Source organism: Molothrus aeneus, chromosome 5 (assembly GCF_037042795.1).
Source record: "Molothrus aeneus isolate 106 chromosome 5, BPBGC_Maene_1.0, whole genome shotgun sequence".
In the NCBI taxonomy this organism is placed as follows: domain Eukaryota; kingdom Metazoa; phylum Chordata; class Aves; order Passeriformes; family Icteridae; genus Molothrus; species Molothrus aeneus.
The window spans coordinates 3,754,694-3,767,883 of NC_089650.1; the positions used below are offsets into that span (position 1 = coordinate 3,754,694).

Here is a 13,190-nt window from a genome sequence, read left to right on the forward strand (position 1 = left end):
TCTCTATTTGGACAGATGGATAATTACTTCACTTCCCTTTTCAGCAGAGGCCTTGTTTGAGGATGATCTGTGGATTCTATTAATAGAATAATGTTAGCAGGAACTCTTTCAGAGAAGATCACTGTCCACCTGTTAGCAACACATTTGGCCTGAGAAGGCTTTTCTTCACATGGCCTGACCAGGAGATTATAAAGAAGCACCTTCCCACAAGCAAAGGCTGCCTAGGTTCCTTTAATTGCAGCAGAGAAAATATTTAGCAAATTACCAGTGTAAAAAAAAAACAACAAACATGTAGGGTTATTTTTTTGTTCAGCTTTTTTTTTTGTTTGTTTTTTGGGGTGTTTTTAGTTTTTTGGGTGTTTGTTTTTTTCTTTTTTATTTTTGTTTGGTTCGTTAGTTTTTGTTTGGTTTTGGTGGGGTTTTGGGGGGTTTTTTGGGTATTTTTTCTCCTCTGGCTATCATTTAAGGGCTACTGGATCTGTGTTGACTTCCATGAGTTGTAAGAATGCAGAGGTCCAGATCTCCAGAGGTCCTCAATGAATTACTTTGATTTTAATTCCTTTTGTGCTGGATGAAGTGAGAATAGGCAAACAAATACAAGAGTCTGTCGAGCAGGGGACAACCCTATAGCAAGACTAATAGATGGAGGGCCTCCTGGCATCAGAAATGTTATGAAACATGGATGGGGGTCTGCACTCCCCTGTCCCCATGTCCAGTGGCCTTGGCTGCTGCCTCCAGAGCCATCTCCCTGCCCATGGAAACCTGTGGAGGTCACCCCTCACTGTACCCACACCCAAACCAACCTGGGGAATGGAAAGGACAGAACAGTAGGGAAAATCTTGAGGACCAGGAGAGGAGCAAACAGCTTAAGCATAGTGCTAATATACTCATTAATGCTAATATACTCATATATTTAAACACCAATGCTTAATCCTGATATTCATCCTGATGGCTTCAGGAATGGGATACTGGAAATCCCTAGCTTTCCACACCTCAGGCCTCCTGGGCTCTTCTGCTTTGCCTCAGAGACTGTAAAATTTGGGCTGCACATTTCTGAGTTGTTCTGCACAGCTTTCAGATCTCCTGTTCTGTGGATGTTTAATTAAAGCTGTAATTCTCAAACAATGACCCAAATTTGGGATTCTGGCACACTGCATACAATGATGCACAAGAACATTCTGGGTTGATTCTTTTTCCTTTCACAAATAATTTGTTATCCTCATTCTGTGAGATGCTGTCACAGGAACCTTGGCACAAGGGACTTGCTCAAGTAGTTATAGACATTTTGGAGACTTATCTGATCCTGAAACAATCAGATCTGTGTTCTGGGGTTGGAGTCTGCCCAAGCCATACTGGCATTATGGAAAGAGTTGGCCATTCACGTGTGTCACGGGGCTTGCAGTGCACATATTGTCCCAGAGCTACACAGGAAAGTGTCCCTCTCCCATAATTGCACACATATATCTACTCTTGGACTCAGAAACACATTCCATCCCTCACTCCAGGTAAAAAAAATGGCCTCAATTAAAATACGAGTTTTGCATTTGGGCAGCGTCCCAGGCAAATCCTCCTTTTGCTTCCAGCAAATGGCTTGATTTTTCTGCAGGTGGAAAGCTGCCAGGATGAAGCAAACATCGAGGAGGGAAGAACATTTGGCAGGAATGCTTAAGTGACTGCCAAGTGCTGAGTCGTCTATCACTTAGAGTCAGTTTCCACTACTGCTAATTACAACTCCCATTGCTCCCCTCAGAAACAGAGAGAGGGAAAACCTCTGGCAAAATATCCTCACTTTTGTCTATTCAAAGTTCAAACATCATAAAGGGGAAAAAAAAATCAAACTCAATCCAACAAAAAAACACCCACACTCAAAAGTCTAGAAGGGATTAATTGAAATGGAATTCATTCCACATTCTCTTTGTTCACATTGAAGGGCAAAATTCCCACCCAATTTCAGTAAGAGTGCCCATCCACAAGGAAAGAAGAGGAAGATACAACTGTGCTGCAGGGTGTACAATATGAATAAGGCTTGTGGATCTGTCTGAAAGATAAAGCTAGTTGGTGTCTTGAAATACCACCCTAAAACATTTGGACAGTGGTTGCAGGGGGAAATACTCACCCCACGCATTGACCCACTCAATGGGTGAACAAATACACACAGGTGACTGCACAGGCATGAGGCATGGGGAAAACAGTGGATGTGGTTTGCACAGGGAAAACAAAACTCATGGAATTTGCCTACTTCTTTCAAATATTGCCTTTGGTAAGAAGAGCTGCAAGAACTTCAGATTGTTGTGTCTCTGTGTTTGCCTCAGCACCGTAAGAATTCTGAGAAACATAAATGGAAGATGGCTGGTTTTTAGACCTCTAATCCCATTAGAAATTACACAGTCCCTTAAATTCGCTTCTCTTGCAGTGACTCATAAAAGGATTATTATTCATGTAGAGAAGACAATCCTCTCTGAAAATACAAACTCTTCCTTACCCACCTTCTCAGCAGAGGTAACACCTGTAAAAGCAGTTTGGAAATTGGCACACTTGGAAATTTCAGTGTTTTAGGTAGCTAGGGCTCAACAACTAGGCTAGGGCTCCACATACATTCAAAAGAGAACTAAAATTTCTTAAGGTACAATGGTGTAGTGTCCAGTCTTCCTCTCACATAAAGAAAGATATTAGGTAGAAAGTTATATTTGAAACTCTTATATTAAGGATCAAACTCTCACATTAAGGATCAAACTCTCAAGTTTTCTTTTGTTTCTATGAGTATATTAACGTATATTTCTCTTAAAATGAAGCTGGCTTCCATATTCACAAATCTGACTATTTTTATAAAGAGTGCTATCATTAATTAGTATTTAAGGGTAAGTTTTTGGTGTTGAAAGACTGCAGATGTCCAGGGAGAGAGGAGGGGAGACAGGAAAGCAGACCAAGTGGCAGAGAGGTGTAGAAATAGGCTTGTCAGAAACAGAAAAGTAGAAAGGAAGGTTCTGCTTTTTATTGAAAAGTTCATCTGTGAAGCCTGAGTTGCCATCCTCAAACCCTACACGTGTTCAAGACCTTAGGCAAGATGACTTGTTCTCTCAGCAGGGCACTAAGTGATTTCCACTCTCCTACTTCCACTTAAAGTCAAATTCTGCCACTCTTGCTCCTCTTGAGCAAAACCATTCTAAGAGATTAGCTTCACACACAGGCATGAGACAATCTTCACAGCAAGGTGAGGTGAAAATTACAGCTTTGCAAAAGAAATGGTCTCAGAGGTACAGAACTGAAATAAGGAAGGTGCTGCCAGAGTCACTTTACAGTCAAACGAGTGGGGTGAGTTAATAATGTACCAACAAGCACTTCTTACCCAATTTCACAAGTTGGGGCATGGAAGTATTGCTGCCTCTTTCAGTACAAGCAGTCACTGACAGGTTGTAAATGTCCCCTGGAGGCAAGCTCAGCACTGCAGTCATCACATTGCGCGTTACCTGGACAATCAAGAGATACCAGCTTAAACACAACACAAACCACACAACTCTCTTGTAAAATTGACCTGGTCACTCAAAATACTACAGAGAAATTCCTGTGCACCACAGCAGATGTTTTCTGTGTGCTCCAGACTGGTGACTGTCACTACAGGGCACCAAATAACACAGCGTGCACACGCAGCTCTCTCAAGGTAAAAAGAGAACTTTTAATTTCTGACTCCGACATTTATAGTTGTCCAAAAGTGCAGTGGATTGGAGTATGACAGTGTCATCTCTCCAATGACACTGGATAAACCAACAGTCTATCAAATTTCTCCTCCTCCATAAAAGAATGCAAAACAATAAGTTATTTACATGAAGTGTGTGAGAAAGTTTGTTACAAGAATGTAAATATCAGAAGGCTTAGAAAAACTTAAAAAAACAGGGTGACAGGTGACATCAACCAGTTCCCACTGATACCAACCACAAAACCAGATTAGCACAATGCAAAAAAGAAGACAGTTTTAGGCTGCACTTTCTATGTAACCAGTGGAAATGTAAGGAAAAAAGAAATTCTCCCTCACACCACTGAGAGCATCTAGATTTCTCCAGTTGTGCAAAATGCTAAACAAGCCATGGACTTGAGTCCATTGCAATTTTAGAGGAATTTAAATCAGGTCAGACACCTCAAAGAAGAGCACACAGGCCATGTGTAGGCAAGCCTTTATGCATCCTACAGACCTGAAAATTAAATCCATCTGGGCAAGGCTAACACCTCTTGGAGACCTGTTAACTTGACAAGAGGTCTCAGGGTCTGACTTCAATCATCTGCAAGTCTGAAAGCAGATCCTAAACTGAGCTGAGTCTCAAAAGACTGAGAATAACTTCTTCCTTTTATTTTTGGGTAATCTTCCCATTTCCCCAGAGTCATGGAGAAGGATGAGACTCAGAACTGTTTTCAGACCACTTCTGGACTATCTATAAAGGGCCCATTCAGGAATCTCATGCTGGTTTCCAAAGTCACTTAATTTTCAGGCTGAAGCTTTCAGATGGAATAGAAACTGACATTTCTGAATAAAGACCGATAGGGTTTTGCACATAATTTTCATCACTTCCCTAAAATCTGACCAACTTCTGTGGAGACTTGGGAAACACACAGGGAGCAGGAAGAAAAAGTCAGCATCATCTGACAGTGTTACCTAATTATTTCAATAATGCCACAAGAAAAACAACCATATTAGCAATCATAATAAAATCATATTTTGATCTTACAATATAGTATGAGTTTTAAAGGAAACAGTTCCTGGAAGTGACTAACAGAGCTTGGGGGAATAGGTACCCTGATGCCTGCAAGCAGGTACCCATATTTATCCATATGAACAGAACCATAAAAGTTAGCTATAAATAGGTAAGTTTTTGCAGGATTTTCCTAAAGAATACCCTCTAGGTTCCCTTGTCTTACAAAGAATATAAAGACAAACATTTGTAAAGACATCCCTAAAGCTTTAAAGTTTTATTTATAGATATTCGATATTGTGGATACCCTCTACTTTTAATATCTTGTTTAATCTAAAATTACATATTCAATTTTGGGTTTAATTTATTTAAATTTTCATATTAAACGTTTATTTTATATTTATTTAATCTATAATTTTCTCATTCAGTGAAGTTGGATGGTAGAGAAATTAGATTTTTCCTGAAAGAATAATAAGCTTACAGAAAACATGACTTTTTGAAGGAAGAGAAGAGAGGGATATAATTGTGATTTTTTTTTTAAATTCAATTATAGAATATTTTATTTGTAGGACAAAAAATTTAAATCTAGTTTTCTTCCTTGTTTGAAGTAAGGATGGAAATCCTAAAAGCTCCTGCTGCTCAGAAAGTTTATCAATTCTCCTCATCATATAATCAGATTCATGCTGCAACAGGCTGCAGATGGGTGCACTCTTGCAGCCACAAGGAATCTAATGAAAGCTAGGATGTTCCACACAAAACCACATGAAAATCAGTGATCAATTTGCAATTCTGTTGAAAATACACTTCCAATTTTCCAAATGTTCAAGAGAATGTACCAAGAGCACAGCTTAGTATCTAGCAAATTTTTTAAGTGCACAAATTCTGGGTGAAATCCTCATCCCTTCAATTTGTGGAACTTATATACAAACATAAAATAAAGAAAATAAAGAATTTATGAAGATAACGTCAGAAAATGGGAAGCGACAGTACTATAACAAACAAAAAAAAACCCCTCAGCCATTAGGTTACTCTGTTTATTAATAAATAAAAATAGAAAATACCATACCTGTATGTAAGAATAATCTTTAAGCTTTACTGTCTGAAGTTGAGAAGTTTTTAAGCTCTTTTTAAATTATATCAATTATCAACACCTTCACTAGATCACTACAGAAATACTTTGTCCACTGGATATTTTGAGAGCTCAAGTCTTTCAAAGTGATCTAACACTGGGAATAACTTTTACTGGCTTCCACCAAACTAGCTGGAACTTAGTAATCAAAGTAACATAACTAAGTTCTATATATACTAAGTCATATATAACTTAGTAATACAAAGTTATCAGAGTTGTCAAAGTTTTTTCTGAGTTACCAACTCAGGAAAACAAACCAATCAAACAAAAGCCCATCCAAAAAAAGAAAAAAAAAAAGGAAAAAAAAAAAATTTAAAAAAAAAAGCCCTCAAAGAAATGAACACCACCCACTTTCCACACTGGTACTTACACTCTTCTTGATTTTTTTCTTTCCTTCTGCAACGACCATCCAGTGCAGCATCCTGGAATGAGAAAGGTCGGGGCCATCTCCTCCATAGGTCCAGGTGACATACAGAAGGTGGTTGTAATACTCCACAGAGGTAATTTTGGGTGCCACAGGTGCTGAAGGAAGAAGGCAAGTGTGTGACAGACAGGGTCTAACATGGCTGATTAACAAATCCAGTGATAAACTTGTGCTAAAGGATGCTGTCAGGAGGAGAATATCACAAAGCTGGCAGGAAAGCATCATTAAAACCACTTGAGCACTAGCTGAAAGATATGAAAACCATTGTTTAACCTGGGAGATAATCAGAACAAAAATACACTTATTTTTGCAATCTTTCAGTTAAAAAAAAAATCATGGCAGATAAAAATAATTTTTTGAGTCACATTTGTAAGTCAAATTCAAGTTAAAAGTCTCAGATGTTGCTTCACTGTGTCACTGAACTGAAAAGAAATAATAAATCGTTACATTGATAGGTTTTCCATAGGAAAAAAATATCTTTTCACTGAGCTTGCATCTTTCTAGGAGGAAAAGCTCAAACCCTCCAGATATCTAAAGAACAACTTTTGCATGAGAAGTTATGACCACCCTTGTTCCCTGGGTGGAAGGGAGGAAGAAAGGGCCCCATCACAACCCTGTTAGGAGGGGTTTTTTTGGTCTGGAGCTGCCAACAAATCCTTGTCTCTCTTTGCAGCCCACATAACATAGAGTCACTCCTGCTGGAAAGGATCTTTAACACTGAGACCAATCATTCAACCAGCACTGCCACATCCACTACCAAACTCTTCCCTCAGCTCTACATCCATCCACATGGACTTGAAACACTCCCAGAGACTGGGACTCAGCCACCTTCCCTAGCTGGCTCTCTCATCAGCTTTGACCTGCAGAAAGACAGCAACCTCCAGAAAATAACCCTAAACCCACCAAAATAACACTAAAATTTGTGTTTAAAATGAGGATTCCCTCTGGGAGGTGCCTCTCCATTAACTGGAGAGGGAGCATAGAGGACCAGCTCACCTGATTGTCTAATTCAAAAGTGCAGGAGCCCAGAGAAGAGTTGAATTAATAGTGAGAGGAGACCCAAAAGTGAAAATCTCAATCAGTGAAGATCTCAACCAATCCTTAACCCAGCAGTGCCACATTTACCACCAAGCCAAACTCAGGACTACATCCACATGTCTGTCCAACACCCCCAGGGACTGGGACTCAGTCACCTTCCCTAGCTGGCTCTCTCACCGGCTGTGACCTGCAGAAAGACAGCAACCTCCAGAATAACCCTAAAACCACCAAAATAACACTAAAATTGGGGTTTCAGATGAGGATTCCCTCTCAGAGGGAGGTGCCTCTCCATTAACTGGAGAGGGTGCACAGCTCACCTTGATTGCCTGATTCAAATGTGCAGGACTCCAGAAAAGATTTAAATTAATAGTGAGTGGAGATCCAAAACTGAAAATCTCGATGAGTGAAGATCTCAACCCCTTCCCAAGGAGATACGAGTAGGATAATTTGGATACTACAGGGGATTTTTGAGGAGCACAATGGGGAAAATGGTGTGAACTGCCTGGTCTTCCCCTGGACAAGCCCTGTTGTGTCCAGGGTGTTTGTGCCAAGGCAGGTGAGAGAAGCAGAGCCCTGGGTGCCAGGGAATGCAGGATGGCCTCGGAGCTGAGGTCTCTTGGAAAGGGCCACAAGATGTCACTGCTGCTTTCACGAAGGCTCCTTCCACTTTGGCACTGAGACTTCACTGAAGCAACCGCCGAGGAAGGCAGCAAATGCAATGCACAGACAATCTAGGGCCGTTTAGAAATGTTTAGTTAGACTATTCTCCCGAATTAATCTTGAAAATGTCCTTTTATGCTCTTGAGGAGATTTAGTATAAAATCCTTGAAGCAATGTTGTTTTAATTTTTAAAGTTCCCAGCCCATCCTTGTGCAAGGATTGTGTATTCCTTGCAGTTTAAGGCCATGAATCTCATACACAAATAATGATTTCCCCCTGCACCTTTTTATTGATGGCATGCTTTCATGACAGTGAATGTCCAGGATATGTCACATGAGACCAAGGGCCAGGGCTGGTGTGACCCAGCACAAGGTTCTGGGGAGCACAGGGAGGCTGTGGGAAGTCACACCCTGATGCTGACCTGGACCAGAATGACATCTGGAAGCACCCATGGGACCAACAGGCAGTCAGCAGCACCCAGAGTCTGTCTTTCACACTCCTTCTGCTCCTCCAAAGGTAAAAGCATCCTCACTGCAAAAAGCAATTGCTTGTGGCCCAAAGAGCCTTTGCTCGTGGTTGTTTTAAATCCAGTTGTTTACAGCAGGTGGCATTAAGAACTCATTAGTCACCACAGCAACCCTGGCAGCGCCACCACCCCTGCCTGAGTAAAACAGGAGCTGAGAGGACAATGCTGCTTCTGAAAAGTCTCTTAGATCCCCCAAATCTCTTCTCTGTGGGAGAGAGTTCCATCTCATCACCCCAAGTCCTGAGGTCTGTACAGCCCCAGGCTCCCCAGGAGCAGTGGGATCCTGCACTAGGGAATGTCTGCTCTGAGCTCCCTGCAAGCTGCATCCTCAAACTCCCAGCTGAGCTTTCTACTCTGTTTTTGATACTCAAGTTTATGCTCCAGGTGTGGAGCTTGGCTCTCCAGTTATACACAGAAGAGCTGACAGATGGTGCACTGTCAAGCCTACAAAACCTCCACTCAAGTATTCTTAAAATAAAGGGTTTTTTGGTGTTTTTGCTTTTCTTCTGTTTGTTTGTTCGTTTTAATTCCTGGCAACCTGTGCAGGGGAGGTGGCATTGTTCAAAATGGTGCAGAAAGGGACCAAGTGCTCCATAAAACCATCTGCTCCCTCTCTGGGAGGGAAGAGGCTGGGAAAGAGCTCTCAGTCTCCTGGTAGATTAAAGCTGTGAAAAGGCAGCACCTACTGGGGACAAACTTTTCAAACCTGCAGATATGACAAACTGGCAAGCCTCACAAGCCAGCCTGGCTGCAGTTCCTGGGCAAAGCTGAAGAGACTGCAAGTAATAAGGCAATCAGAGGACAGGAGTGCATTCAATCCTCACATTCAGTGCTGACCATGTATTGGTAAGTGCTTGCAATTTGACCAAATCAGCTTGCTTTGTTAGGGCTCTTCACTTAAAATCACAGTGTGATTTTAATACCTCATTGCTATTCAACATTTTCATCAATACCCTGAAAGGAAAATCAGGGCTGATGAACCATGCAAGGAGCATGGAACTGGTAGAGGAGGGCAGGATTTGGACATGGCTGAGCTTTGAAATATTGCCCCCTGTGCTGGGCCTGCTCAAACAAAGTGAATTTTGAAGTGCCAGGTCTGTTGGAAAAACAGCATGTAGACAACAAATGATCAATTCTGTTAGGAGCCATAAAATAGAAGTAAATCAACACAGGCCTCCAGTGTGATGATGCAGGAAATGCAATCATTTAGATGCACACATAAGAGAGTTTTGAACAGGCAGATGATTGTGCCTCTATAGGAGTATTCAGCAGGTTGATATTACACTTTTAGTTTTTATCTACTTTAGTAAAGACAGTAAAAATTAGAGAGGCAGAGTGGGGGAAAAAACTAACATGGGAAAACACCTAAAAGTGAGAGAACCTGCAGAGTTCAATGGAAACAATTTATTAACAGAAAAAACAATCTAAATTCTGTATAGAGACCAAAAAATAAAAAAAAGGCTTTGTGTTTTGTCTTTGTGTTTTTTGTCTTCAGTCAGTAAGATAAAAGTGCAATAATTATCTTGGACTGGGTATTAAAACCAGAAAAATTCAGAAACACAGGGTATAAACCCTTGATAATAAGAGAAATTAACCATTGATACAACATTCCAGTTGGATATATTCACTGAAGACCAGATGACCTTCTCTAAGAGAGATTTTGCCAATCACAAATGGATGATATTTAGAGGTTCATCCATTTCTGATTTTGTCTGCATCTGCTGGTTAAGAAGTTGATAAATTTTTCATTCAGCAGCAGTAGCAGTCTTTCCTGTCATCACACAGAGATCCAGATTGGTACTGGTGACAGATTACCTTTTAGAAGGCCCTTGATCTCCCTCATTTCTGCTGCAGGTTTCTGGAGATGCAATACTGAAGTGAGTGTCCCACTGGAACACTTCCACTCTAAAACGCTGAACCTGGTACCCAAATCAGTTGGAAAAGACATTTTTTCCCTCATACAGCAACAAACCAGCTGGAAAATTGCTTCCTTACAGTGCTGCAGAAAAGCTGATTGATGCCAAAGGACAAGGAATGTCCCTGGAGACCCTTCAGGAGGCTCCAGCTCTGATACACTGGAGAAGTGCCAGAATTTGTCAGCAGAGTAACCTGGGATCAGGTATCTCAGCATGGGAGGGTTTCTGTTGACTTCAGTGGAGCCACAGCTTTAATGCTGCTGGCTCTTCTGTCGTGGCTCTCTGGGGCACAGGCTCTGTGTAAATCATCATTACAAACTGGTCTTATTCAGTAACTCTTCCAGGTACATTCTCTGACTCTCACCAAAAAGAAAATCTGGGACTAGGCTAATGTCTGCTTTGGGGTGAGTGGCTGGGACATTATACCCTGATTTTCCTTCTCATTGGATTCCTACAGATGAAAAAGAACAAGTGTACTTCATTGCAACTCACAGTAAAACTGAATTATTTACTGCTTCCAGTCACCTCAACTTCAGCAATGTGAACTAAACAGTGACACTTAAAAGCAAAATGATTCAATGGAGAATTCTGATTTTGGCCTAACCATCCTGTGTGCATGGCAAGGTGCTAACAGGGCCTTTCTCATGCTGCTCCCTCTGAGTGGCTGATCTGTTGGGCATATTGAAAATCCAAATCCAAAGAATCTGCCAAGAAATGCCAGAGTGTGTTAAATCCAGGGCTGGTCCCAAGTGGAAAAGGGAAATCCCTGTGGTTATATCAGCTCACTCATCTCAGTGCTGCACAAGTCATGCTCTGACCTGGAGATTACTGGGAGGGTGATAAAGGAGGAAAAAACACTTGGAAATATTGCAGATAAATGAAAAAGTGTTTGATATACCAAGAAACATATGAATTCAGGTTTAACTAATTTACCTATTAACTTCTCCATGTGTCAAATGTATGGTGTGGTAAAAGTGGAGCAGGACCATTGGCTATCAATGGAGCCATGCACTCAGCTGATGGAGGACTGCAACACAGCAATCAACCACCGTGCTTGGCATAGGAAAAAATCATTTATATGTTCATTTCAAGCAGTCCTCAGAGACTTAAAAAGAAAAAAATAGAAAACCAAACACCAAAACCAACCAAAAAAAAAAAAAATCCCCAAAAAACCCAAAATAAAAAACCAAAACAAACAAAACACAAAATCACAAAAAAAAAAAAAAAAACAAAACCCCAAACAAACAAAAAATCAAAAAATACTTAAACGAGAAATATCCTAACTTGCAACTATCTGTAGGTGAAACAGCACCCAGGTCAGACTTCCTCAGTGCCTCTGCCCCCAGGAGCACTCCCGCAGGGTTTTCAGCTGGCTGGTTACCTGTTATGAAGCTGATGGTGGAGCTGTCACAGCAGCTCAGCTCTGGGTCGCCCCAGGTGACCATGGTGACACGGAAATTGTAGTACCAAGCTGGCAGCAGGTTGGCTATTCTCTGTAAAGGGACAAAACACAAAGAGCAGCTCAGGAGAGAACTGACCAGCATGAGGACTTCTGAAACACAACAGTATTTATAAACCTAGTGCCCACACTCGTTTTTCTGAGCTCCCATTCCTTCCTTCAGTGGAAATTGTCACTATCATATTTTCTGAAAAATCCCTTTGCCAGGATTTCTTCTCTTGGGAAGCTGAGAAGCCTCAGAGAGAAATGAAAACAATAATTATCTGATTTGCTTCTCCTTGGTTTGGCTGCTTTGGAATGTGGTTTGGACATTGTTTATCCAACATGTGAATTGTTTTAACTTACTGGCCAATCACACCCAAGGTGTGTTGAGGCTCTGGAGAGAGTCACAAGTTTTCCATTAGTATCTTGTTAAGCCTTCTGTAAGTATCCTTTCTCTATTCTTTAGTATAGTTTTGTATAGCATTCTTTAATATAATATCATAAAATAATAAATTAGCCTTCTAAGAACATGGAGTCAGATTCATCTTTCCTGCGCACGATGGGGGACCCTGAAAATACCACAGGAAATCTCTGAAATTTGGCCTTTCAATTTACTAAAAACCCTGTGCAGAGGGAGGAAACACAGCTGTGATGGCTCTGCTGCTCATCCACATCCACCTGGTCACAGGTTCTGTCCACCACGTGAATCTCAAAGGATTTCCAGGGTGGTCAGAACCATTCACACAGAGCAATCTTCCATCACAATTTCAGTTTGATGAAGGCAAAATATTTAACTGGAAAATGTAGGTGTTTCTAGTTTGATTAAATGGGGTTTGAGGATAAATTAGAACGGATGTTTTTGTCTCAGATATTGTCACTTTAAGAGACGTATATTTTTCCAATTTTCCACGTGTATTTCACTTTCTATTATCATTTATTATAAATGGAATAGGAATGAAACATAAATGACTTATGAGACATAAATTATATATGTAAATATAAATGAGATATAAATGAAGTATAAAAAGCAATATGTTTTATATTATATCATTGCATGTAATATTTAAGTTAAAATTCTAATTCTTCCACTGACAGCACAGGACATTTAAGATATTGATGTTTAGATGAAAAGCCTCTTGATATTTTTAAAATTCAAAATAAAAGCAAACTGAAAAAAAATGAACAACTTCAACAATGTAGAAATTGCTATTTTTACAGATCTCTGTTGTTTGCAGTGGCCTTTTTTTCTCCAGATACTACAAGACAGTGCAAATATAGCTGGTGTGATCTTTTCTTTTCATGATTATTGGAAAAAGTTATATCCACATTGACACCAAATCCTTGAATATGATTGGACTTCTACTGACATGCCCC

General features: G+C 40.5%; 1 protein-coding gene across 2 annotated transcripts in view; it reads right to left on the reverse strand.

Annotated features, from left to right (window-relative positions):
• Window positions 1–13,190, reverse strand: part of PTPRO (protein tyrosine phosphatase receptor type O) — a 148,131-nt gene that overhangs the window by 29,728 nt on the left and 105,213 nt on the right. For both annotated transcript variants that reach the window (XM_066549772.1, XM_066549773.1), the window contains exons 10-12: window positions 11,757–11,868; window positions 6,182–6,333; window positions 3,347–3,467 (exon numbers count right to left, since the gene is read on the reverse strand). In XM_066549772.1, coding sequence (XP_066405869.1) covers window positions 3,347–3,467; window positions 6,182–6,333; window positions 11,757–11,868 — 385 coding nt within the window. The remainder of the gene's footprint in view (window positions 1–3,346; window positions 3,468–6,181; window positions 6,334–11,756; window positions 11,869–13,190) is intronic.